At 30.9% G+C, this 27265-nt stretch overlaps 4 protein-coding genes across 4 annotated transcripts; all 4 read left to right on the top strand.

Moving 5' to 3' along the window:
• The first annotated feature begins 3995 nt into the window (after window positions 1-3995).
• LOC139425285 (uncharacterized) lies at window positions 3996-4502 on the top strand. Its single transcript, XM_071179258.2, has one exon. It carries the CDS (start codon window positions 3996-3998, stop codon window positions 4500-4502), a length of 507 nt encoding a protein of 168 aa, XP_071035359.2.
• Window positions 4503-5020: 518 nt separating this feature from the next.
• Window positions 5021-5488, top strand: LOC139425286 (uncharacterized). Its single transcript, XM_071179259.2, has one exon. The coding sequence runs from the start codon at window positions 5021-5023 to the stop codon at window positions 5486-5488; it is 468 nt and encodes a 155-aa protein (XP_071035360.2).
• Window positions 5489-6183: 695 nt separating this feature from the next.
• On the top strand, window positions 6184-13787 carry LOC107452799 (uncharacterized). Its single transcript, XM_021147755.4, has 3 exons — window positions 6184-6504; window positions 11482-11557; window positions 13513-13787. Exons 1-3 carry the CDS (start codon window positions 6464-6466, stop codon window positions 13687-13689), a joined length of 294 nt encoding a protein of 97 aa, XP_021003414.2. The 5' UTR covers window positions 6184-6463; the 3' UTR covers window positions 13690-13787.
• A 443-nt stretch (window positions 13788-14230) lies between these two features.
• Window positions 14231-25317, top strand: LOC107452798 (uncharacterized). The gene is made up of 5 exons (XM_087166609.1): window positions 14231-14634; window positions 19270-19516; window positions 21166-21473; window positions 23469-23619; window positions 24791-25317. Exons 1-5 carry the CDS (start codon window positions 14620-14622, stop codon window positions 25099-25101), a joined length of 1032 nt encoding a protein of 343 aa, XP_087022735.1. The 5' UTR covers window positions 14231-14619; the 3' UTR covers window positions 25102-25317.
• Window positions 25318-27265: the final 1948 nt, after the last annotated feature.

The raw sequence follows: 27265 nt of genomic DNA, 5'->3' as shown, positions 1-27265 counted from the left end.
TAAACTCTCAAAACTACTTATTTTAAGTCCTGCAGTCCATCCAATAAAATACGTTTCAAGCTCGTGGTAATATTCTTTCCATGACTTTCCACCAGTTTTCTCATGAGAATAAAAAAATTGTCTAAATTTTTCAGGACTTAGTATGTAACACTTAAGCAAAAGAGATTTAACATAGTCATAATTTTCTGACTGTTCTTCTGGTTCTCTCATTATCATTTGGACAATTTCACTTGGTAACTGGTTAATTAAACATGCCATCCACAATGTACTTGGCCTTTGTATTCTTTTCATTACTCTCTCGAAATGTACTAAAAAGCTGATATCCTCATTACTCGTAGAAAACTTTTTCAGTTGTGACTGCCAATCAACTTTTGGCGACGATGTTATTACTTCAGTTTCGACTACTTCTGAAGTTTTAGCAGCAATATCTAACTTCTTCCAATTCATGTTCCCAAGCGGCTTTTTCTTTTTCCAAAGCATGTTCGCGATCGGATTTTTCTTTCTCGTCTTGACGAAGGTGCTCGGCGTCTTCAACCAAATTTTCGACCATTCCTAGAACCATTTCTTCATTGTATTTCTCGCTATTCAAAATTAACTTTCTCAAGTCAGGAATTTTCAAAGTAGTAGACGAAACATCTTCAGATAACTCATTAGCTACGCAACGTAACTCATCTTTACGAAGTTGCGATATAAATGCCATTTTAAACTCAAAACTCAAAATTAACTACTGTTGCCTGTTTATCCCACTTCTGATAATGTAAGAAACAACATTTAAAAAAAACGCAATTCATTTACTGTTTACTTTTATTTAAAATTTACACCGTTATTCTAAAAAGCTCAAAATCTATATCGTACACAACAACTGCTGTTGCCAAAACATAGAATACTAAATATGTAAAAAGAATACAATTAATGTTCACACTTTTGAATACTAAATATGTAATAAGAATATAATTAATGTTCACGTTCGCACTTTTGAATACTAAATATGTAATAAGAATATAATTAATGTTCACCTTTACACTATTGAAGCGCAAACGTAGAACAATTCGAGCTAATATTACTCGCTTCATTAGCCAACTAAAGGACACTTTAAATTCTACTTCGAATGCCGATATTGAATTCACTGGTAGCCGTCTTGCCGAAGTACTTAATGATATGGAAATAGTGGATAATGATCTACACATATTACTTTCGGATGCAGAATATGAAATTGATGTAGTGCAATGCCAAGAGTATACGAATAACGCCAAGCGTGCGATTTTTGATGCAAATCGTACAATGAAAGAAGATCATAACAAGAATGAGACTGTAGATTCACCAATTGTTACTAACTTTCCGACTCAAAATGTGAATTCTATGTCACCACAACAAAATGTAAACTACCGACGATAAAATTAGAACCATTTCGTGGCGACGTGGAACATTGGCAATGTTTTTAGGAACAATTTAAAACGTCTTTAGACGATAATCCAAATCTATCATCAATTATAAACATGTTTTTCTCAGAGGATATTTTGAAGATGGACCAAAAAGATTGGTTGATGGTATAAGTATTATTGCAAATACATATGAAGCCACAAAGAAGCTGCTTATGGACAAATATGGTGACAAAAATAGAATTATTCAATCTCATTTGGATTTTTTCGAGAATTAACGCCAATTCGCAATCCTTCGCCAACATCACTGAATGAAGTTTATATTGAATGCAACGGAAGGCTACAGGCTCTACGTGCTTTGGGAGAAGATATTGACGCATACGGTAGAGTTTTTTCTCCTAAAATTTTATGTGCATTCCCTGACGATATTTGTTGCCGACGGGTTACTCATGCGAAACGCCAAAAAATTTCAGAATGTGATATTACACAACTAAAATTTTCTCGCCGAAGAAGTAGAAGGAGCCCTTACAACAAGCAAGATTAAAGGTCTTATGTCTTCCGATTACTCCTTAAAATCCACATTAGAAAACTTCAATGTAAATTCCAAGTCAATTACAAAAAGTAAGAAACCTTCACCATTCAGTCGCTTTTGCGAAACTGCCGGACATTGGCCTCAACAGTGCAACTCTGTGACAGATATAGACACATGAATACAGAAATTAAAAGCTACGAATAGATGTTTTTTTTGTGCAATGGACGAGGGCACACAAAACAGAGCTGTGTTCGTAAGGAAAAGACTTGTTGTGTGAAATGCAAGAAAAAGCACCATGTTTCAATTTGTAAGAACAGTGTTGATCACCCAAGTACAACGTCTACTCATAAGATCGATATTGCTACGCGCAACGCTGTGCATTTGCAAACTGCAAGAGTTTTTATAACAGGCCTGACTGGTACTACAAGACTGACCCGTTGTCTTCTAGATGGAGGTAGCCAGTCAAGTTTCATTCATAATGATCATCTTGATAGTTTGAAATTAGAAGTTATTTCTACAAAATCATTGGAGGTGCATGGATTTGAATCTACAGCGAATGTTTACCATATGACACGAAAAGTAGTTTAAACTATTGAGCATTTGGAATCAGTCTTCAGTTAATATTGAAGCATTTGAAAGTTCCAATGAATGCGCTTCACATTCATCTGTTCCAACTGATGTTTCGCGGTTCGCATTCCACAAAAGAAAGAAACTGGCTGATCCTTACGATAACTTACAAAATCTGCCTATGCAAGTCTTGATTGGTGCTGATTTCTACTGGCAAGTATTGAACCCTGAAGCTCCGGTTGTGCTGTCAAAATCGCTTGCATTGGTTCCGTCACATTTTGGGTGGATTCTGAGCGAACCTCGATCATGCACAACAGTTTACAATTTAGCTACTGTAAATTACCTCAACACATTAATTCAACAAGAACCTATCAATGAAAGTGTACGCTGCTTCTGGGACTTGGAAACAATTGGAATTACCACTTCCCTGGATAGAGAAATGTTTAAACATGATTCGACTGTTTTGAAGAACTTTCGTGACTCATTTAAATTAGTTGATAATCGTAGGATCGTATCATTACTTTGGAAAGCTATGGTCTCAACATTACCAACAAAGAAAACTACTGCTGAGAACAGATTTCAATCGCTAAAAAAAGACTGACATCAAATGAATCTTTGAAGACCCGGTACGAAAAATGCACGTTGAATTACATTGAACAAGGACATGAAGTTTGTCCATCTGCAGATGAAACAGAAGACACCGTGTACTATCTGTCACATCATGCAGTGAAAAAGAAGCAGCAAGATGATATAAAGTGGAGAATCGTCTTTGACGCCTCATCACATGCTCCAGGCATGTCATCATTAAACGACTCTTCAGAAGTTGATCCCAATCTACTACCTGAGACTGTTGGTTGTCTTCTACGATTTCGACTGCATAAATTTGCCCTAACCTGTGATGGCAAACAAGCTTTCCTACTGTTGGTTTTGCATCCAAAGGACAGAGATGCAGCGAGATTCTTCTGGTACAAACAAACGAAAGGCTCTTTAAAAACAGCTACATTTACGGATGAAGTAACTACATACAGATTCACTCGCTTACCATTCGGACTACCTTGCAGCCCTTTTCTGTTGTGTGCCACCACACGATAACTGGCCTCTAATCATATAAATAACTTCCCTACTCCTGCAGTACTCTTAGATAAACACCTATATATGGATGATTTTGTGGTTAGTCTAGAACCTGAATCACAAATAATGGTATTACAAAAGGAAATCAAAGGTTTGATGTCACTCATAAAACTATCGATGGAAAAATGGGCTACTAACTCTATAAAGCTTCAACACTTGCTAGAATAGAATAGAAGACTAATACCTTGAGCAACGCTTTCAAGACTTCACTCTGTGCTTCTCTAGATAAGCCACTTACTAAGAGGTGGTTACTCCGCTGTGTTGCAAGTTTATACGATCCCTTAGGGCTGTTTACACAATTTACGATAATTGTAAAGATACTCTTTCAAGATACTTGGATTCTTGGAATCAATTGGGATGAAATCTTGCCGACAAACTTGGCTACTATGTGGCATACAGTTACAACCCAGCTCGATGCCATCTGCTCTAAAGAAATTCCTCGTTACATAGGAATTTCATCGCTTGATTCCTTTAACATTCATATGCTCTGCGATGCATCTGAGCGAGCTTATGGCACGGTTTTGTACGTAGTTGCCTCTCATAATAATCAATCAAATATCCATTTAGTATGCAGCCGCAATAGACTTACACCAATAAAGAGAGTTAGTCTTCCACGCTTAGAGTTATTAGTTCCTGTGATTGGTACCAGATTGCTGAAATATTTTTACAATGAAACTGAATTGAACTCTGAAGTCACCCTTGGTTGGATTCGGGGTAATCCTAACAGATGGAAAACATTTGTGTGCAACAGGGTAACAGAAATCATTTCATACACTGACCCCTCACAGTGGAGGCATTGCCCGGGACAAGACAATCCAGCGGACAATTTTTCAAGTGGCGTACAACCATCTACACTGAAAGATCTCAACATCTGGTGGAACGGACCCACTTAGCTGACTGAACCCACAGAAAGCTGGCCAGATTCTAAAAAAGATTACTCTCATAATTTGGAGGGAAAGAAAAATAAAGAACATTAAATTAATAATTCAAACATTTCATGTTACTACTTTTAAACCCATCATCAACGGAAAAGACTACAGTTCCTAGTTCAGACTGCTACGTGTAACTGCATGGATTCTACACTTTATCTCGAACTGTAGATCTCAAGGCAAGAAAGTCGGAGAACTTGACACTGCAGAAATATATGATGCTAGAAATTACTGGATACAAATGGTTCGGAAAGAGTTATTTCCGCTAGAATGCGAAGCTTTGTCAACATCCAAGTCATTGCTAATAAATTCAAAGATTACAAAATTCAACCCACTATTTGAAAATAAATTTATACGTATTGATGGTAGATTACAGTTTTCGAGTTTATCAGAGTCCCCAAAACATCCAATTTTGCTGGTCATCAAGACCGAGTCAATCTCATCATTTCACAAGTCTGCTGATACGTCAAACACATATCAAAATGCATCATCTAGGTGTCAGAATAGTGCTTTCAGAACTGCATTCAAATGTTTGGATTCTACGAGGACGTCAAGCCATCAAACATGTGATTTACAAATGCTTACCATGCAAGATGTCACGAGCATGCGAGATGTCACGAGCTTACCATGAAAGATGTCGCTGCACTCAAATTGAAGCTCCTCTACCAGCTGATAGAATTAATCCAGTTACACCATTTTTCACTACAGGAGTAGATCTTGCCGGCACTGTACATGTTCGCACTTTGAATTCTTCAGATACAGCTTACATTGTACTGTTTACCTGTGCAACAACCAGAGCCATACATCTCGAACTTGTGTCAGATCTTTCGACAAACAAGTTTCTGTTAGCATTGCAGATATTTGTGGGTCGTAGAGAACTACCACATACCATCTATAGTGACAATGCTGCCACGTTCCACGCTGCAAATAAGGAGCTAATACTTCTATGAAACACTCCTACATCTACTAAAGTACAACAGTTTTAAGCTTATAATGGCATAATTTGGAAGTTCATCGTACCCAGAGCGGCTTGGTGGGGAGGACGGTGGGAGCGCCTAATCGGATTAGCGAGAAATTGTCTTCGTAAATCTCTTGGTCGGGCACTATTGGATAAAGAAAATCTATCAACTGTACTAGTAGGGATAGAAGCCGCCCTTAACAGCAGACCCATTGTATATGAAGAGGGAGATGAAAACAATACAGAAGCTTTAACACCGGCATATTTCCTAACGGGTAGAAAGTTAACATAGATACCCACAAATCTGAATAACAATCCAAGACTTACGAAACTCTACAAACAACAACAAGATGTGTTGGATGTATTTTGGAAAAGATGTTCCAAAGAATATCTGCTGCAACTTCGCTCTTATCACCAAGTTCGTAATATTCATAAATCCTTCAACATACATGCAGGAGATCTTGTGCTACTACAAGAAGATGTCAGACCCAGACACATGTGGAAGAAAGCCCGAATTACCAATGTAATTAAGGGACGTGATGGGGAAATTCGAGCATGCATCTTAAGAGTAGATGGAAAGGCTATAACTCGACCTATACAATTGGTCATCACTCTTGAGGTTGACCAGGGTGGGGAGGATGTTCCGACATCAAATAAACAGTTAGTTTGAATAATTGTTTTAAATCGTCTGCAATATAATAACTGCGACTCTAGCTGGTTGCTAGGCAACCAAACTACTTTTTCTTGTTATTATTGCTTTTGTTTATCGTTCGTCTGTGTATGTCTGTGGAAATAAAAGAATGTAAAAGCTAACAACTGCAATGCTGACCATTACTGCAAAAAAATTCTCGGATAAGCATGATATAAAAATGAGTGTTTGAGGACGTTATTGTTAAATAAGTTTAAATTTTAGCTTCAGTTTTAAAAGTTATGTTTTTTCCATTTTTTTTTCCAGGCCAATGTGAATATGTCAAGGCTATCTACTCGTTTGAAATATAATTGGCTGACGTAAGTTATTAAACATTTTCTTATTCTTATAAAACGGCGCTTATAAACTTTCCTAAAGTAATTGCTTTCATTTTCTTAATTTGTTTCAGAAAGTAATATTTAAACAAATTTGTAAATGGATGGTAGTTGAGGCCAGGGGGTAAAATGACTAGGGACAGAAAAAATTTTATTCTCTCAAAACAGGGTTTTTTTTTCAAAGAGGCTTCCTGTAGCTGGTGTTCCAGTTATTTCGCTTAAAAAACTTTTATAAAAAAATTTTAGAATTAATTAGATTTTAAAATTTACTTTTTTGAAAGCATTACTTCGCTTAAAACAAATTCTTTCTGATTATTCAATCCAACACCTGCAGAGATTTCTCATAATGATCTGTTTTTCAAACAATGGATTTGCCCACTGATCATCACGGATTTGCCCACATTTGTTTCGCGCACAGCAAAAATATCAATCGACATAGTTAAAAGGTTTTTGTGTGAATATATTCTTTTATTATTTTAATACACAGTTAACTAAATGTTTTTGAATAGAATTCAATTACATTTGTTAGATATCCGTTGTTTTTATTGAAATATTTGTTTGTGTTGGCGTATGCCTGTTAAAGGCCTGTTTAGACGATCCAATTTCTTGGACAGAGATTGATTGATATTGATGGAAACTTGTTTTGCTTTGAGCTTTGATCGTGTAAACAAACATCCAAGAACTTGGTCCAACTTCTTGGACGATAGTAGAGCATGTTCTACTTTCCATCCAAGTTTTTTCTCCCTTAACCAATCAGCGTCTTAGGTTTTGTGACGTCAACAATGAGGCAGCAAATTATGTCATCTTCTTGTCTGTTTTCATATATTTTAGCACAAATAAATTGATCTGTTGCGGTTTATTTGTGTTATTATGATTTTATTTGAATTTATTTAGTAATTTTAAACTTATGTAAGTATTATTTTATAATGCTGAATATGAGCAATGCGCATGCGCAAGTTTTTCTTTCAACGAATCAGCGACATTCAAGAACTTGGATAGTGTCAACGAATCATCCAATTTCTTGGACAGAGAAATCCGTCCAATTTCTCGGATTCAAGAAATTGGACCGTGTAAACAGGCCTTAAGGCAGAGGGATGTGATTATTCTTGTTTTCCAGTGGCGCCATCTATGGCCAAGAATTTCCAAATAAGTGCTTAATTTTTTGAATAAATAAATAATACTTCAAATTCTTTTAATGCTATTTACTAGATTAAAAATAGTTTTTAAATAACACTAGAATAACATTAGAATTCCATGTAATTAACTTAGCATTAGAATTCCATGTAATTAGTTTATATTAAATTCAAAATCATATTTTTTGTTGTATCAGTTTTGTATTAGTCAACAATTCAGATATTTTGTTTTAATATTTAAATCCAAAAAATTAAATTTAATATTATCGTCATAATTACAAAGTGTGATTAATAACTCGGCTATGTTATTTAAAAAAATTAAAGATAACTAAATCATTAATAAATTTAAAAACAAATTTAATATTAAGAGCATAATTGTTTTCATTATGGTATAAAAATAAGTTAGCGAGAAGTAAAGAAAATTAGATGCTTGTAGTATTCCATCTATTTGGGTCATTCTCACGAAAACTGTCATTTTTCAGTTCATAAAATCCCAAAAAAGTAAAGTGAATAAAAAGCTCTGAAACTTTTTATATTAATAGAAATATGTAATGGCATTATAAAGAGAGTATATATCCTATAAATTATTCTTAATATTTAAATTAATTAATTTATAATAATTAATAATTAATTAATTAATTTATAATAATTAATAATTAATTAATTAATTTAATAAATTAATTAATTAATTTAATAAATTAATTTATTAGTTTTTTAATTTATTTTTCAAATTAATTAATACGCAGATTAATTATTTTCCCTATTTAAAAAGTGAGGGAATGGCACTAATAGTGAGGGAATGATATTTTATTTTAATACATGTTTTTATCTAAGTTACATCTACCTAAAATTTGAAAATGATAACATACTAAGTATATCTAATATTTATTATAATTTAGTCTTATATATTTAATAGTTTTTACAGGTTTGGGAAATAAAATTGGCTGGCACGATTGAACAAAAAAAAATTTAATAATATACTCTTCTTGAATCATTCCCTCACTTCAGCGTCATTCCCTCACTTTATACACAAGTGAGGGAATGACGAATTCAATAAAATTTCAAAATAACAGTTAGGCCTAATGAATTTCTGAAGTCAATCACATACAATTATATTCATACAAGAAAGCAACATATAATTATCCACTTTCTCGATGAAGTTGTATTTTATTTTACTCTAAAAAATGACATGAGGGAATGACAAATGTAAAAAATTTTACCTGGTTTGATTCATTCAAATTTATTCCACAGCAAAGCTTCTTTAAGTTGAAGATGGAAACATACTGCACTTTTGTTCTATGATGCCAGTTGTTAACTTCTGAAGTTTTTATTAAAATATTTTTATTCTAAGAAGATTGCAGGTGATAAGAACATTGTTGTGAGGGAATGACGCGAAACACTGGGGACAAAGTTTAAAATAGTGCTGTGTTAATATTTTCATCAGAAATTCAATTTAAAATTGATTTTCTGAATTCTATATTTCAGTATTCTGAAATAAAAAAACACGAATTTGTAAAAAAAAAAAAATTGTATTTCAGAAACAATTTTTTTCTTTTTTTAAATCAGCAGTGGGGACAAGTGAGGGAATGACATATTGGTATATTTTAATTACCTAAAATAAATAAAAAATAAAAATTGATAATTTTATTTTTATTCTTTTGTTAGCTTGCATCCTGAAGGACACTTTCCCTGAATTTTTTTTCTTCGTAAGCTGTAAAACAAACATAAAATATACTGGGGACATGAAAATGACTGTTTTTGTGAGAATGACCCATTTAATTAAAGATTAAAAAACATACTGATATTTGAAAATTTAAAAAAAGAAAAATTTGCTTTTTCGGTGCACCTCAAACTATTGTATTGGCTACATTAATGCAATAATAGAAATCACTATTTTTGCCTAGATTGGAGATCGATCGTTCTCTGATTCAGGTCAAAATTACGATCTATGGATGAATGAATGGATGTATGAATGAGTCCGCCTTATAAACAGGTGTGACGCATGGTGTGGCGAAGTCAAATTCTTGGCCCATAGATGGCACCACTGAAAAACAAGAATCGCACTCTTTGCCTTAAATTTGCTCGGTTTCACCAAGAAGGCTTGTGAGTGTGGCAAGTGGCATTAGAACCAACCAACCAAGTATTTTTGCGGATATAATAGTAAGAGTTAATGATGAGATTATATTTTCACTGTAAATTTTTACTAATTTTTATTTTTTCTTCTTCTCTATACATGAGGTAGCTGTTTTCTCTGAATTATATAACATTAGATTTTATATTTTCTGATATTATTTTGTGTCGTTTTTTGTTTTTGGAATAAGCAAGTGGAAGATTTGGACGAAAGCAAAAAAATTTGGTGATACTTTATTTTACTTTATTTTCCTTACTGTTCTGAAGTAGTAAAACATAGAACAACAGTTTAATACTGTTATTCCACGCATAATTTACTTTGTTAACAATGCAGAAATACTAAATAAAATTAAATTAATTCTGCTACCATCCATTTTTCTCCCTCTTTAACTCCAAATTGTATTTCGTGTCCAGCTGCTTTCTATGAATGAAAATTTCAGATTTAACATAGAAATTAAACTTGAGAATCTAACTTTTGATCATTTCTTTTTCTCTAGACAAAGAGTTTTCTGATAAATTTTATATCATTAATCATTTTCAAGTGTTTATTTTTTAATGTAAATGTATTCCCAATTTTTTTCAGAAATGAGCCAGTTTTATCAAAATTTCAATTGAATTGGAATTAGTTTATGAAACATATTTTATACTCTCTAGTCATTTGTAATTTCACACTTATCATACATTATGAAGTTGTATAATAAAAACCACACTATATTGTTTAAAAGTTATATTTCATTTATATTTTGTTGAAATTTTAACTTTAAAAAAGGAAAATTTGTTACCGTCTTAAAATATAACTTTATATAATTATTTATTTCCACAAAATAAAACTGTAGTTTTATTTATTAAAGATTAAAATAAAATTATTGTTAAAGCGCCACTTTTTGTAATAATAAAAGAGTACCCTTTCACAAAAAAGTAGCACTTTACTAAAAGTAAGGAAATATATAATTTTTTTAAGTTCGATCCAATACTATTTAATCTCATTATTAGTAACAATACTAGAAAAAAGGATTCTGTACTCTATCGTTTTCTAGCACGGATGTATTATATTGCTTCTTTCTGAGGTTAAATATTATCGTTTTACTACCTGGTTAATATATACACCGAAGCGCCATTACATTATGACCACCCTCCAGTAGTATGGTGTGGGCAATGTTTTCATGGGGCACATTAGGACCCATAATACTCATAGAACAATCCCTGACGTCTGTAAACTACTTGAACATATTTGTAGACCAGGTTCACCCATTCATGGCAACAGTTTTTCCTGCGGGGGATGGTGTTTACCAACAGGATAATGCACCATGTCATAAGGGTCGAATCGTCATGGATTGGTTCGAGGAACATTCCAGCGACTTTCAAGTCACGTCTTGGCCTCTAAATTCACCTGACCTTAATCCAATAGAGCATTTGTAGTCCTACTTGGAAAACCAAATTCGTGCTGCCATGCTACCCCCTCGCAATGTGAGGGAATTTCAGAGCCAGTTGGTGAGCCCTTGGTACCAGATACCTATCAGCACCTTGTGGCATCAATGCGGGTGCTAGCAGTTTTGAGGGCTAAAGGTGGTCCCACATGTTATTAGCAGGGCGGTCATAATGTAATGACTCTTCGATGTATATATATATTCTCAGGTATTTTCCAAATTGAATATCCGGTTGTGTTTCCAAGTAATAATTCCCTCTTCATTTTTTTCAGGTTCGGTAACATAAAACTGACAATATCTTTCAAGAAATTTCGACTGACCAGCATCTCCTATGAACCTAAAATGAAGGTTTGTGTAATTTTCTCTAAGATATGAGCTTTGTGTGCTCGTGCAAAATTCTAGTAAAATTAAAGAAGTTTATAACTATTCGACCTATAAATTATTGATCTTATCTTTGCAATTAGCATGGGTATTTGTCAACAATCTGTATTAAAAAGCAAGTAGAATTTTAGAAATATCATAAATAGGAACCATCACTTGGTAATACCTTTAAGAAGAGCTTATCAATCAAATGTTTATAAAATTCATACAACCATCTGAAAGCGCAGTTGTTGCTATCTATAAATTCGATGGATGGCATTCTTCTTTGAAACTAAACAGGATTCAAATTAGAGTAGAAGGCTAAGCTGCAGAAAAATGACTTTTGTCATCTAAGTGGTGGAATTTTTTTGTAACAAAATTATTTTCACAACAAAACAATTTTCAACATTTCATTACATTTCCAATAAATTTTTATAGATATCTGGTGCATTTTATTTATACAATCTGCTTAAAAGCAAGAAGTGGAAAAAAATAACCTTTTACCTCTTAAAATACCTATTAACTCTAATTTCTATGCTAAAAAATAGCATTTAAAAAAGTAATCATAAAACGTTAAAAGAAATATAGTCTATCAGAAACGCTTTTAATAATGACGCGCTATAATAAAATACCCCATAAAAACGAAAGACTTAATACATAGGCATCATAATACATAGGAAATTAAGAGAATAGAAAGCCTCTTAATTTCAGAGCCATAAATAAATGATCAAAATAAGTTTTTTTTAAAAATAAAAAACCAAATAGAAGCCAAGACAAAAATCATTTTTAGTTTTTAAATGTAAATTTTAACTCTGAAAATCTCAATTCAACTTTTGCACATTGCCGTAATTTTAGAAAAAAGTGGCGATAAAAGAATAAGTTAATTAGAAACGCTCTTTAAAAATTGCTGTCTCATAATAAAAACGCTGATTGCAATCAAATTTAATTTTGAAAAACTGTTCTTACGTTTTTGAATATATAAATGGGTTTATTTTTTTCTTTAAAATTCTTGTGATAAATTGCTGAAATAATTAGTTTATGTTGCAGAAAAGTTAAAGGGAGTATGTTTACAAAATTTTAACTCTGAATCTTATAAGGTGATTTAATTTAAATATGAAAATATAAAACAGCATTTCAAACTTTCTTGCTGGTTCATTTTGTACAATCTCAACTCAAAGTAAACAGGAAAGATGGCAATAAAATTAAAGACGGATACTATTCCAAATCCTCCAAAATTACTGAAATGTATAAGTTATCCAAAATCAGGATCAATTGTAGATGAGTTTAAATCTAAAGCAATTTTAAATTTGCTGATTCTTCTCCATTTGATAGTTTACATTTTTATTTTATAATTATTAAAGAAACAGAAATGGGTATAAACTCTTTCTATATAGTAATGAATAATATTTTTATTTTAAATCACAATAATAATAAGAATTTTAATGAATTTGTTTAAGTATTAAAAAAAAATTCGGAAAAACCAAGTAAATCGATGTACGAAAACACCGTTTTCCTTACGTATTATCCTAGTTGAGGTTAGGCGTCGTCTGTAAAGTTGCCAAATCTTGTAGCTCTTCCTCATTGGTGATAGTTTTTGCTCCGAAATGGCGGACGAGTCGGCCTCTCTAATTCATTTGAACTAACTAACAAAAAATGATTAAAGAATATGAAATGATTGAATAAAGTCGCAAAACATCATTGATGTTATCTTGCAAATATTTGAAAAACCAGTATATTCAACCTACTGAACAATAACTAGTCTTTAAACAATTGATATTTTAAATAATAACCAATTAATATTTTAAATGATGAAAATTATTTATGTGATCCCTGTATATTATTTTTTATTCCATCAGAAAAATATTCTTCTTATTCTTTTAACTGCCACATCTGAAGTAAAAAAGATAGCCTCTATTACAACTGTGTGTCTAATTGTCTTTCAGCTGTCTGATTTCTACAGCAACGTCGGTGGATACCTGGGTATCTGGATAGGAGTCTCGCTCATCTCCATTATGGACCTACTACGTAGGATTGTCTCCCTCCTCGTCCTCTGTGTCAGGAAGAGGAAAAAGAGCAAGAAGATATTCCTTCGTGTTCCGAGAAGAATGTCTGAGTTTTGAGAATCGTGCAATAACAAAAAAACCTTTCGTGTATCTTTCAACCGATGCAAAATTATGTAACCAAATATGCAACTTTTATTATAAAAATTATTGCATAACTCCTTGTGTCTTTATTGATACTCCATCGAATAGCACTTCACCCAAATTAGAAGGAAAATACAGTATGCATAACAATCATTTTAAAATGAAAGAATATGAACGCACTGCTACTCGAGAAGACTCCGTGACAGTGTACGGCGTGTAAACGTCACAGCTATTAGGCTTGGCTTATTATCCCTCTGAACCAATTTAATTGGATACCTGCAAGCGATGTCACGAGTGGGGGTCGAACCTTATTGCCTGTTGAATCGTGGCATAAACAAGTCCCACAATTTACCCACGCATTCAGACGCTTGCAGATATCCAATTAAACTAACCCAATTATACAGGGTAAATTATAATTTCTTACAGTGTTTCAGAAGGCTATAGTAAAATAACGAACAAATCTTGCGCAAAATAAAGTAAATGGTAACGTTTTATTTACCGTCCTTATGTGTATAAATCACAACCCACCGCATACATCAATGTGATAAGCCAGTGGTTTTCAACCGTTTTCTGCTTACAAACCCTTTCTTAAACCTGAAAGAATTTGCGAACCGCCTTAGCTAAGTAAAAGATTCACTGGCCTCTTTTGGGGAACGCCAAGTATTGTGAAGTTAGTGTATCGGATGAAAGAGGATCAACACAAACATTTGTTCGACGGTCATAAAATAAAAATTAAAATAAAAGCGTGAGGTAGATAACATTTTACAACTACAAAGACAAACATTTTACAACTACAAACATTTTACAACTTACTCGATCCTGCAAACACTGGTCTTCATTTAAAAGAATACGGCTTTAAGTTTCATTTGTGTTTTCATAAAGAGTTCGTTTCTATCTTTATTTATTATGGCATCAGAATCGGTAAGTTTTACCAATTTAATTCATTTACATTTTAATTCTAACATTAAATTTTATCAATATCCATTTTTTTTAAAATTAATGCCAAATCTTACACCTACAGTATATTTTTGTAATAATGGATAATAATGGATGTAATAATTTCAAAGGATATATTTTTTTTGCTTTTGAAGCCCGCATACTCATTTAATTTTAAAACACGCGATTCTATTAAAAATTCACTATTCGCGATCGCAACGCTCGAGTACGCCGTCTAGCGGGAGCCTGTAAATATCAGACATTAATTTATCACGTTTTCATTTAGTTCCATCAAAATCATTGACTGAATCAGACCCCATTTTTAGCAGCAAATAAAAAACAAAATTTCCCTAAGAAAAAGGCCGAAGAACTTGAAAAAAATCTCCAGAATATTAGTAAATCTTTCAGGAACAGAACACGCCAAACATTTGAAGAAAAATTCCTCAATAATTTTTAATTTCTATTATCAACAAACTTGCAACTGATAACTTCTGATTTCGGATACTGTTACAGATGTGTGTATTAAGGTAAAATGCATTTCTTCTGTCTTCAATTCATTACGAATTAAAGTGAAGTCAACATTGCTTTCGTCATTTCAGTGAATAAATATGAATTCAGAACATACAGAATTGTAATAGTTATAGCATATTCTTCTTCGTTATAGAATAGTATATATTTCTGTATCCATATAATTCGGAAAACAACAATAAAAAATTATCCAAGTTACTTGAAATAGTGCCATTTGTGCTGATTCTTAATTAATTTTAATCGTTTTCTTGGTAAGTATTTCTTAGTTTTGAAAGAATAAGTTCAACTAGAATTCAGCTATTCTTTTTTTAAGCTACATATTCAAATTCATATCAATTATAAAATTTTGCTGTGTAGTATGTTATCTAAAAGTAATGAAGGGATAAACTATGTATCTATTATTTGAGAGTAAAGTTTTCAAACAAGGAACTTATCATTTTGGAATTCTCCGGGAATTATAAATCAGGTAAGTGCAATGATTTTTACAATAAAAAATTTGCTTGTAAATATTTTTTTTTTTCATTTGATGATGGTTCTCTACAGAATGGCTTTTTACGTCTGATTAAGAACTATAAGAATAATAAAAAAAGAAACAATATGAAAGTTTTTATTTCAATGTAAAGAATTCTTAAAATCGTTTTTTTATCCTAAGAATTCTTTATTTTCCGTTTTTTAGTTTGTAATTTTTTGATAAAAATTGTTCTCAAAATACTTTTTTTGAAAAACTAAATGGTATAACATTATGTGTTTATGTATACTTCTTGTATATTCCAATGTTTGAAGTAATATGATTCAGAAAAGTATGGAATAAAAATTCGGTACTTACGTATTAACGCCACCGCCGCTACAGATTTGGCGGTTTTTAAGTGCCGCCAATCTACACTTAAAATTTTTACGACAATTCATAAAATAAAACACTTTATTTAAAATCAAAATAGTCAATCGGATTTCGGTGGAAAATGAGCCGATATAGAGTTTAGCATAGATTCAAAACAATCATATCGCCATATGAACTCTGATAAATAAGATTCCAAATGAAATAACATTTCCAAAACGTACGTTTACCAAGATAAAGTTTCATGTTGTGGGAATTGATACATTTTCGTTTTTTCGGTAAAATATTTCCCTCCTGAAAAAATACAATTGCATCTTGTTTTGTTTTTGGCAAATCCCAAAGACGAATTTTCGTAGCACTAAAAATGGCGACAAAAAAGAATTGTTTTTTTTTGTTTTTGTTTCGTCAGCATTCTTTATTTTACGTTTCTTAGTTTCTAAATAATGATTTTTATTAAAACTTGAAATTTTTTGATAAAAATTGTTGTCAAAAAACTTTGTTTACAAAATTAAATTTCATAAAATTATGAGGCTTATGTATACTTTTTGTTCATTTTAATTTTTGAAGTAATATGATTCTTAAAACTATAGAATGTGAAGTTTAAATGGCCTTTCATGTTATATCATTAAATTTAGTAGTACTATTTCTCGGGCATTAGGTTTTAACTGTTATAAGAATATACATTTTTTTTTCTGTTAATGTACAAATATTTTTCCGATGTGTTTTGGATATTCCTTCTCTAATAAAAAGAGATATCATTTTGTTTTCGTTTGCATAAGAAAGAATATCAAGCATTTTTCTTTTTTAAATTTAATTAGCCACAATAAAGAAGGAACGTTGTAATACTACGTGCTACATTAACGACGTCTCTAGCGTAACTGAATGACTGTTCATATAGAAATCGCAAGTATTAGTCTCATACAACAACGCCCCCTATAGTTCGTTGCGATCGCGAATTGATTTAACAAAATGATCTTCAGATCAATATATTATAACTAAACTTCATTTTAAGCTCATTATCTTTTAGCTTTTCTTGCATGAATAAATAAAAAAATTTTAATTTAACGGAAATGTAAACATTATTACATTTTCATTTTACATTTTAAAACACATTGTTTATGGCAGGAATTTAATAAACGTAATAAAATCATTCGTTTATTTTTTTACGTGTTTAATTATAACGCAGACACAACTTGTGTATGATAGTTAGAAGACGAATTGATAAAAAAATGTAATGAAATTTACAGGGTAGTTAATTAACTACATTCATATTAACTAATTAAAAAATCATTATTACATGATTAATTTAAATTGTGAAACACTTTATTTAAAGCAGGAATTTTGTAAAAAAAATTTAATAGCATTCGTTGATTTTTTTATGTTAATAACCATAACAAACGCATTATTTTTTCGTTATAATTTAAAGGTGATTTAAGTAAAATGTAACGAAATTTACGCAGTAGTTTATGTACTGTAAAAATAGTGGTATAGTAGCTTACTCAGTTTGATGTTAAATAACCCAAAGTACTGTGTGAAGGAACATTTTATTTTAAATTAACGCCAAATTGAGCCTCTATATATACTTCAAAAGCGTCCATATATACTTAAAAAGCGGCCACATATACTTTAATCTCAATATCAACAATTTAAGATATTGTAGTAACTCAAGCTATTCCATATTTAATAACCATGACGAACTCAATATTTTTTCGTTTTAACTTAAAGGTGATTTAAGTGAAATGTAACGAAATTTAAGCAGTAGTTAATATACTGTAAAAAGTAGTGGCATAATAGCTCTCTAAATTTGATGTTAAATAACCAAAAATACTGTGAGAAGGAACATTTTAATTTAAGTTAACACCAAATCGAGCGTCTATATATATTCTTTAAAAGCGGCCATATGTACTTTAATCTCAATATCAATAATGTAAGATGCTTGCTCTAAGATCACTCCATTCGTAAAATGTTTTCGTTTACCAAATTCACCAATTTTAGCGTACTTTGGATATCGTGAGTAGATTGTTTACATTCAATTATGGAATAGAGTGAGTATTTTTTTTTCTTTTTCTTACCGTTAAAAGAAATGCCTACAGGACAAACCTACAGAAACAAAAGTTCCCCGCTACAAAATATAAGTATGTTTTAAGTGTGTAATTAGAATAATTATATTTTAATTGTTAAATACCTGTCAAACGTATTAAATTCTTCAATATTTAATTTATATCCGCTTCTCTGTTTAGACGAACTCGAATAAAACTTAATCTCTCTGTACAACACGTATATTTAATTTATCAAATAATTCTATTTTAAGATGCATGTAGATCTCCTAAACTAAGTGTTCTTACTTAAAATTGTATCTTAAAAAGAACTTTAGTAACTCGTATGTGCATCGTATTTTATACTTATTATAAACAAGTTTAATTCCCGATCCTTGTACGAGGTGTAAAAAGAGAATGAATCAGTACTGAACAACAATAAAATATCAAGCACAAAACTGTAAGACAAATAACAACACAAATAATGAAGCTAAACTAATTCAATTTTTTTTATTTGTTATTATTTGTTGCCCTTCTCAGTGACTTTACGTTATTAGATAAAGCAAAACATGTACTTAGTCGTTCATCCAATCAATATAAAGATGAACTGAATTCTGTATCATCTATCATAATGTTATGGCTCTAGACAACTGGTGATATTTAGAATTTACCACAATCAAACTACTTTGTCCTGTTTTTATATCTTCAAGGGCCATAAAAGAAAACCTATTTCTTCGATATCTATCATGAACATATACATTATAGATGCCACTGTAATTTTTTTACTTATTTTTTATTGTTAATTTAGTTATTCTTTAATAAATTGTCTATTTTATAATGAAACAAGATGCACTAAAAGTTCAGTTAAAAGTTGCACTGTTCAGTTGCAAACTATAAGGTAGTAAGAGCAATGTATATATTTTTTCCTTTAAGGAAAATTTACTTCTGTAAAATCGATAGTATTTTTTGCCTTTCTGGGTATTTTCCGCCGGAGCACCCATTCTTAAGTTGTTAGCGAACGTCCAGACAAAGTACAGATAAATAAATGTATTTCTAGGTGTTTCATAAAATTTACCGGGAGTTGTATGACAATAGAAAACTTAATATAAAAAAGCAGTTAAATGTTATAAGGGAAAACCTTCGCTATGGGATGCTGTTTGAAACTGCTAATTCTTATTGCTCTTAATTTATTTTTTCATGCAAAATAAGTCTTCCTTTCAGAATGCCGTGCGCTTAGTATTTGTTGGAAGTCCTCTGGTTGACATCACTGCAAAATGTGACGCAGAAACTCTCACACAATATGGCCTAAGACCTGATGGCTGTATTAGGGCTTCTGAAAATCACAATGATTTGCTTTGCAAACTTTTCAAAGATCCAGATTCGTACCTGTCCGCCGGTGGATCCGCTCTGAACTCAGCACGAATCGCAAAGTGGATTCTCGACAATAAAGGATATGTATCTTTCATTGGTAAGGATATTAATCCAGTTTATTGTTCATTTATTATTTATTTCTTGACATGAGATTTAAGCTTACACTGTTGGAATTTTCATTCTGAAATCACGGCAGCAGGATCTCCATCCTATTCTGCATAAAGTTTATGGTAATAAAAAATTTTACCTTTATGATTTACAACTGGTATGGTTAAAAAACCATGAGTACAAAACTATACGGTTTTGTAGTCATTTACAGCTAACATAGTCTCTAAACCATAAAAATGAAACTTAAGAGGACATTTGAGCTCTGTGAGTTCTGCGCCTTACATTCGTGAATGATAGCTTCGTTGAGTCACCGATTGAAAAATACAGAATACTGGAAACTCTTCACGTAGTGAAGGAATGGAGGAAATATTGTACTATCAACGTTGGGATTCGAACTCCTGTTTTGCCAGTCATGAGATGACTCGTTAGTTCTCTCAGCTACAATATGTACACAGCTGCACGGAACAAAATGGCTTTATAAGGTGCACCTAGTTGTCGCGGATAGAATTCTGGTTGTTTAACCGTATTAGGAAAAAACAATTTTAAGAAAGTTTGACAGTTTTAATATCATTTTTATAGTTATTTAACTATTTTTGTTGAATGCGATAAAGTAACAATTTAAATGGATATTTAACCATTTTGTAGAGTAGTATTTCAAACAGCATCCCATAGCGAAGGTTTTCCCTTATAACATTTAACTGCTTTTTTATATTAAGTTTTCTATTGTCATACAACTCCCGGTAAATTTTATGAAACACCTAGAAATACATTTATTTATCTATACTTTGTCTGGACGGCATACTTGCAGAGTAGATGTACGAATGTGTAGTAAAATTCATTCATAGGAAGCGTGAAAAAGCTTACATTTGTCCCACAATTTTTTTTTACAAAAATGCTGGATTTTTCAGCAAATTTTGAACACGTAATTCATTGTTTCGTACTGTTCAGGTAGAATGCATGATCGCTTTCCTTATTATTTAATCTTACATCCTACCTTTAAAGTTAAAACATGTAAATGAAAATACGAGGCAGTTGTTGTAAGTCTATTATGAGTATGTTTCCAAGAAGCATTATAAATTTTTTCTCAGACCATCTATCATACTGCGATTTTGAATGAGAGAATCAAAACGAATCACGTAAAGTTTATCAAAAATAAATTAAAGTACAGCATCTACGCTCCAATGAACATCTGTCATAGGTCACATGTGTGGGTATACATGATCTTCTTCTTCTACTTGAGTGCAACTACCCATTTAAAGCGGAAGAAAATTCGACATTGTTGGAGAGTTCGAACACGGCGCTTCTCATTCTGACGAAACCACGAAAAAAAATTCCACGTGATCACGTGATTCCACATAAAAACATCACTTTTCTCGTGATTTCATCGTGATGAAGAGCGTCTTGTTTGACAGTTTGAGAGCTCGAAGCTGGGTAAATTTCTTTCATTTTAATTATCAATTAGAAGAAGTTTTTTTTAAACCTATTTTTCACCTTAAAAGTTTTACGATTATACCTTTTAAAAAAAGAAAAGTTGTTTGTCCGTCAAGGTAACTAGCAGATCAAAAAGAACTACTAAAGAGAAAAACCTCTACATAAGGTTTAAAAGAATAGCAATTTAACAATATCTGTGTTTTGTAGGTTGTGTTGGCAATGATACTTACAAAGATTGGCTCAACAATATTTTACAATTGGAGAACATTACCTCTTTGAATGTGGCCATACCAGGTGAAAGTACTGGTACTTGTATATGTTTGCTCACAGAACAAGGAGGTCGATCCATGATCACATCTCAAGCAGCGGCTGCAAAAATTTCCTCTCAACATTTACATTTAGAGCACATTAAAAGCAAGTTATCTGAAGCAAGTCATGTATTTGCTGTCGGTTACCTATTCAGTCATTCACCTGATGTAGTCCATGAATTAGCGAATGTATGCTCTGAGAGTCAGGTACTATATAACATCCAGGGTGTTCATTATTCACCGCCCTTATTTATCTAGTTTTAGTATTTTGATAAAAACGACTTTTGAAAATGAAAAAATTTTATCTAAGTTTTTCGAATTACTAGTGAGGAAAGCAAGATAAAAAAAATTTGATTGCTTTATTACGATCACTGGTTACTCATGGGCCAGATGCTTTTTTTCTGGATTAGATGGCTCCGATAAATGCCACAACATTTCAAATCATGGGTTGCAAAAATTGTTTCAATTGATGTTTATCCTCTTGTCGAATTGGTTTTCAAATCCTGCCTATATACACGTTTCAAGACGTCACAAAATACTTTTCTTTGACAGTATTCTTATTTGTATTAAAATCACCGTCAAGACAGTAATTATAAGTTAATAATAAAAAGAATATAAAAGATACTTTAAATTATTATTATGTAAATACATTAAAAATGTCTGCTAGGGAAAATAAAAATAAACAAACAGCAGCAGTCGCCATAGCAACTTATTCAATGACGACTCATGCGCACTATTTGCTATTACTCTTGAGAACAGTTGAAAAGTGTGATGACGTCCAAACAAAGTGCGCACGCCTTCAAACCCAAAGTAACACCCATTTTATCAATGAGTAAAAAATATCAAAAGTAGTTTAATTGTCTTACGCGACTTAAAAGTGTTTCTAATTATCGTATTTTGATTCCTCTCTGTCTTCTGTTGCAATCAAATAGGTCCTTTTTTTTATTTTTAGCCTTTCTTTCTCACAAGTAAATTATTAGATCACGATAGATTTTTTTCCTGTCGTATACGTTAATTTGTGACGCAGAATGTGCATTCTTTTTTAGTAATTAATATCTCACAAGGTTTATAAATGTGCATATCTTGAATGGTAATTACGAAGCACCGTGTATTGTCCCATTTAATATTTTTAAATTGTATAATTTTAACATATTTTTATTAAATGCACTTTTCTAAATATCATTTTTTCTTAAAAAGATACGTACTTTTCAAAAATATATGTACTTTTGAAACATACCTGTCAAGATACCTTTTTTCGTAGTTGGATCGTTTTCATACCAAATGTTTGTTTACCAAATGTTTGTTACGTCGTTTTCATACACCGTATATTTATCAAAATTTAATAATGAAACTCTATACGATTTTTGTTATTTTGAAATCGTGTTTTAAAATTGAATTCAAAACTGAACCATTTACTTTTCTGCTATTAATATATTATATTGGATTTCAATTTATAATAGAAATATAATTTATACTGGAATTATAATTTGTAGTGGAATTATAATTTATAATAGTATTAATATTTATAGTGGAATTATAACTCATTTTAATTTTATTTATTTATATATTTATTTATTTATATATTTATTTATTTATATATTTATTTATTTATATATTTATTTATTTATATATTTATTTATTTATATATTTATTTATTTATATATTTATTTATTTATATACTTATTCATTTATTTACTTTTATTTTTGAAATAACATTGTATGAAAAAACAAATTGCACGAAAATGAAAGCAAATTGTATGAAAAACAAAGTAACATGGAAGCCATATTTGAAAAATAGTTCGAGTCCACTTTGTAGAAAAACGGAGTCAGCCTCATTTTTATGTCCCAAGAAATCAATTTGATTTCATTTTGAAATTAGCTTCAGCCCATTTTTCCTGCCAAATAGAGAGTGCAAATAATCAAATTGTTAAAACAATTCATTTATTTTAACACACTGTACATAAAAATGAACCAAATTAAAGATGTCCCACTGTTCAAATAAAACCTTCAAATAATTGATTAAGTTCTCTATCTTCTGTATAAAATAACAAAATATATATATTTAATAAAGATGTTCGGCATTAAGCATAGATTTTATTTTTTCTCATTTAAATATTTTTTAAATAATGTTCAGCTTACATAACATAGAAAAAAAATGTTGCTGCTCAAATATAGTATGGAAAATCTGATACTTTTTTTCAGATTTTTGCTTTCAGTTTATCAGCCGAATATATCTGCAGACAATATAAAGAAGAAATCTTGCAAATAATGCCCAGGATAGATTTTCTATTTGGTAATGAAAGCGAAATTGTAACCTTTGGAGAAGCCTTGATCGGTCAACAGTCAATATCAGGTAAATTCCTTGAAATGCAATAAAAATATATTGATGCATTTGTTATTAATTAGCAATCATTATTTTTTAATTACTCAAAAAATTAAGGAATAGCAAATAAATTTTTAAAACACTTTATTTTAATAAAACAAAAATTAAAATTAAATTAGCACTAAAAAAATATATAATCAAAAGTACCAGAATAAAGTAAAGTTTACCGTGTTTACTGGCTTAGTGGGAACACTAAAAAACTGATTAATTTTTAAAGAAGCGCTTTGGTAATAATTTCATTAAAATAAACAATAAAATATAATTTTATAATTAGAGATAAAATTTGGCAATTTAATCATGATACCTTCGAGCATAGCATAAAAACCAATTATTCAGTTAAATTAACTTTTCAGTGTTGCATTTCTTACTATATGCTTGATAATAAGAACTATAATTTTTTAAATCAGAATTTCTGCTGAATCGTTATCATATGAACGGGAAAATTGCCAAATGAATAATTTAAATGCCGTATATTTATTAACAGGAATTATGTTGTTGCTTTTATACCAGAAATGTTACTACGGTAATTTTACCAGATTGTTTTTCTCCGTGTGCAATAGTGCAAGCAAAACCAGTCTTTAATTGTTCATCCCATCAAAATAAAGACTGGCTGAATTCAGTATCGTTTGATATGATGCTGCTGTTAGAGGTCAAATCATGATAGTCAAAATTTACCATAAAAATCTTCTTTCCATAGTATCTTTATGAAAACTGCTCACTATTCATGCAGTTCAATTGATATCAAATCGATATCATATATACTAACGATGCCACATTATTGATACAATCAATCAATACATCAATGCCCATATTAATATATTTGGTACTCATTCAAGCTGCACCAATTACCATTTACCCATTAGTGCCTAATGCGAAAATTAATTAAGCATCATTGGCGTCGATAACAATAGTTTTCTAAACGTGTGGCAATAAGAACTATAAAATTGAAAACTACAATTTCTAGTAAACCACAACATATGAACTGTAAAATTACTAAATGACTGGTTTAAATACAGTATATTTTGATTTTATTAACCAAAATTACATTTTTTTTTACCAGAAATGTTCTTACCATGCATTACTGTAATTTTATCAATGTTTTTCTCAGTGTAATATCCCGTTTTTTTTTCTTTATTTCCAGTGGTAGAAGCATTGAGAATTATTGCACAGTACCGCAAATCATCATCTCGTTCCTATTGCGTTGTGGTTACGCGTAGCAGTGAACCAGTCATCGTAGATGATGATTCAGGTACTCTGAAGTACTTTGAAGTACCAGAAGGGATGAAGGTCGTAGACAGCGTTGGATGCGGAGATGCTTTGGCAGGTGCATTCCTCTCAACATATGCACTCACAAAATCCATAGACTTGTCAATTAAAATAGGAATTCGAGCAGCTCAGGAGATAGCTCAGATAAAAGGATGTGATCCACCTTCGAAGAAATTTGAATTATAATCCATCGCATTCCGTTCCTTACTTATTTTATTAATGTCCTTAGTGTATTTATACTTTGTACGATGTATTATATTAAAAAGTATGTTTGTTTTTAAACAGTTTTCATTTCAATATACAATGTAAAATTATGCTATGTTGTGTAGTGCATTGTTATTAAACTGTTCTCATGTAATGAATGGATTTTATATTAAATAAATAAATAGATTAGGATAGCTGTAATTAAGAAGATTATCCCATATATCTTATTGCAATTAAATTATTTAATTATAATTAGCAATCTTAAAAAATTGCGCTTAGTTGTTGATTTATCACAGCAAAAGTTTACATTGTTTAAGCAAAATTGTATCAAATAACTCACTGATTAAAGAACATTTTATTAAGAGGACGCCTTATCAGGAAGGAAATTTTTCTTCATAAATTCTCTTTTACCTCCATAACTAATTTAAAATGTAAAGTATAAGAAAAGTGAGTTCAAACAAACCTAGAGAAAACCAGAAAATTTCAAATACTAAAAGAAAATACTTAAAATATTCAAATATGAAAATAAATTATGAGAAAATAACTTAGGATTACTCAATAGAGAAGTTATCTTCCGATAATTTGTTTGTATTTTGATATTTCGATCTCTTTTTTCGACAATTCAAACTTCAGAACTTACTCTAGGTGTGTCTGATCTCACTTTTTCATTAATTTAAATTTTAAATTAGTAATGGAGGTGAAAGAAAATTTATGACGAAAAGTTTCTCCGGTGATATGGCGTCCTCTGCTAAAGATTTGATAAAATATATAATTTTTTCTTACCATTCGAGGCTAAATTTCACAGGTGGTTGCTAAGCAACGAGTTTTTCAAAGAGAAATTTCCTCAAAACATCACGAAATGCTTCATTAACGTTCACGGCTTTTTTTTCCGTATTTATCGAATAGATGTTACACATCTAACGTTAAGAAAAAGCTCTTTTTAAAGTATTTTTTTTATCTTATCCATTCCTCTATTCATGCCTAAAGTAAACAGATATATGGAAAGAGATAGTATTTTTGCATCAACATTGACATATATACATTTTTTTTATCAAATTCTATCGAATTTGAATGCACGCTATCTCAGCAAGAAAATCTAAACATTCTGGGTAATCTAAATAAAAATTCAATGTTTAACTAAAGTTAATGCAAATTTGAATAATATTATTGCTTTTATTTAATAATATCAGTGTCTATGGTTATAAAAAGTTATGAATTATGTAAACAGAATTTATTATACGCATTTTTATAAGCAAAAAAAAAACTAAGTTGAAGTTTTTGAAAGAAAAAAAACTCGTCCAATATTTAAAAGGAATGGTATTTTGATAATTACACACGGACCAGTCTTATTTATAGGAAAAAGCATATTTTATTACAATAAAACTGTCAAATACTCTAGGTATACAGTCACTGGCCAAATTATTAGACGCACTATGAGATTCTGTGTAAAATCTTAATTATTAGGTATACAGCTTTATTGTTTTTACGTGGCTGAAACCGGTTTGCACTTGTTTACATTCTTGTATCAATTGGTTAACATAATAATGCAATTCTTAAATATAAATCCAGTTTGCTAAAAATAAATACAAATATGAAGTATATAAAAAATCTCCTGAATAAAAGCCCATTACATGTATGTTTAAATATAAAAGTATTGCCTATAAACTCGTGCCTATAAACTACAGTGCGTCTACTAATTTGGTCTAATTATTGTAATTTACTAATATAATACCTGATATAATAAATGTTCTATATTTATATGATATATCGCCCAATGTATCCAATCATCGAATTTATATTAAATGTCTTCTAATTTAACTAATTGATTCACGAAGTGAACAAGTGCTAACCGGTTTCAGACGCGTAAAAGCAATAAAGCTGTATAGTATTATCGGATAATTAAGATTTTACTTAAAATCGTTTAGTACGTCAAATAATTTGACTGGGGACGGTATTTAAATTATTTTTCACTATTCTTTTGTACAAAAACTTTTTTTTATAAACAAAAGGAATAACACATTGAACTTTACTCATCTCTTTATAAACTTAAGACATGATTTATGTTCGTGAGCTTTGAAATGACTACTAAATAACACATCCAGAATATTCCTTTTTGCTGCTGAAAAACAAAAACAAAAAGCAAATG

This window comes from Parasteatoda tepidariorum, chromosome 6, assembly GCF_982258835.1.
Source record: "Parasteatoda tepidariorum strain Cologne lab strain chromosome 6, Ptep-v5.0, whole genome shotgun sequence".
Taxonomy (NCBI): Eukaryota; Metazoa; Arthropoda; class Arachnida; order Araneae; family Theridiidae; genus Parasteatoda; species Parasteatoda tepidariorum.
The sequence above is the reverse complement of the archived record's forward strand: the minus strand, read 5'-3'. Positions and strand labels throughout refer to the sequence as shown.

Excerpts from the sequence above, each read along its gene's own strand:
- LOC139425285 (XM_071179258.2), top strand. The coding sequence starts at position 3,996 with ATGTGGCATACAGTTACAACCCAGCTCGATGCCATCTGCTCTAAAGAA.
- LOC139425286 (XM_071179259.2), top strand. The coding sequence starts at position 5,021 with ATGCATCATCTAGGTGTCAGAATAGTGCTTTCAGAACTGCATTCAAAT.
- LOC107452799 (XM_021147755.4), top strand. The coding sequence starts at position 6,464 with ATGTCAAGGCTATCTACTCGTTTGAAATATAATTGGCTGAC. Across the intron at positions 6,505-11,481 it reads TTGAAATATAATTGGCTGAC|GTTCGGTAACATAAAACTGA; the intron begins GTAAGTTATTAA and ends CATTTTTTTCAG. Across the intron at positions 11,558-13,512 it reads CCTATGAACCTAAAATGAAG|CTGTCTGATTTCTACAGCAA; the intron begins GTTTGTGTAATT and ends ATTGTCTTTCAG.
- LOC107452798 (XM_087166609.1), top strand. Across the intron at positions 21,474-23,468 it reads ATGTATGCTCTGAGAGTCAG|ATTTTTGCTTTCAGTTTATC; the intron begins GTACTATATAAC and ends ACTTTTTTTCAG. Across the intron at positions 23,620-24,790 it reads CGGTCAACAGTCAATATCAG|TGGTAGAAGCATTGAGAATT; the intron begins GTAAATTCCTTG and ends CTTTATTTCCAG.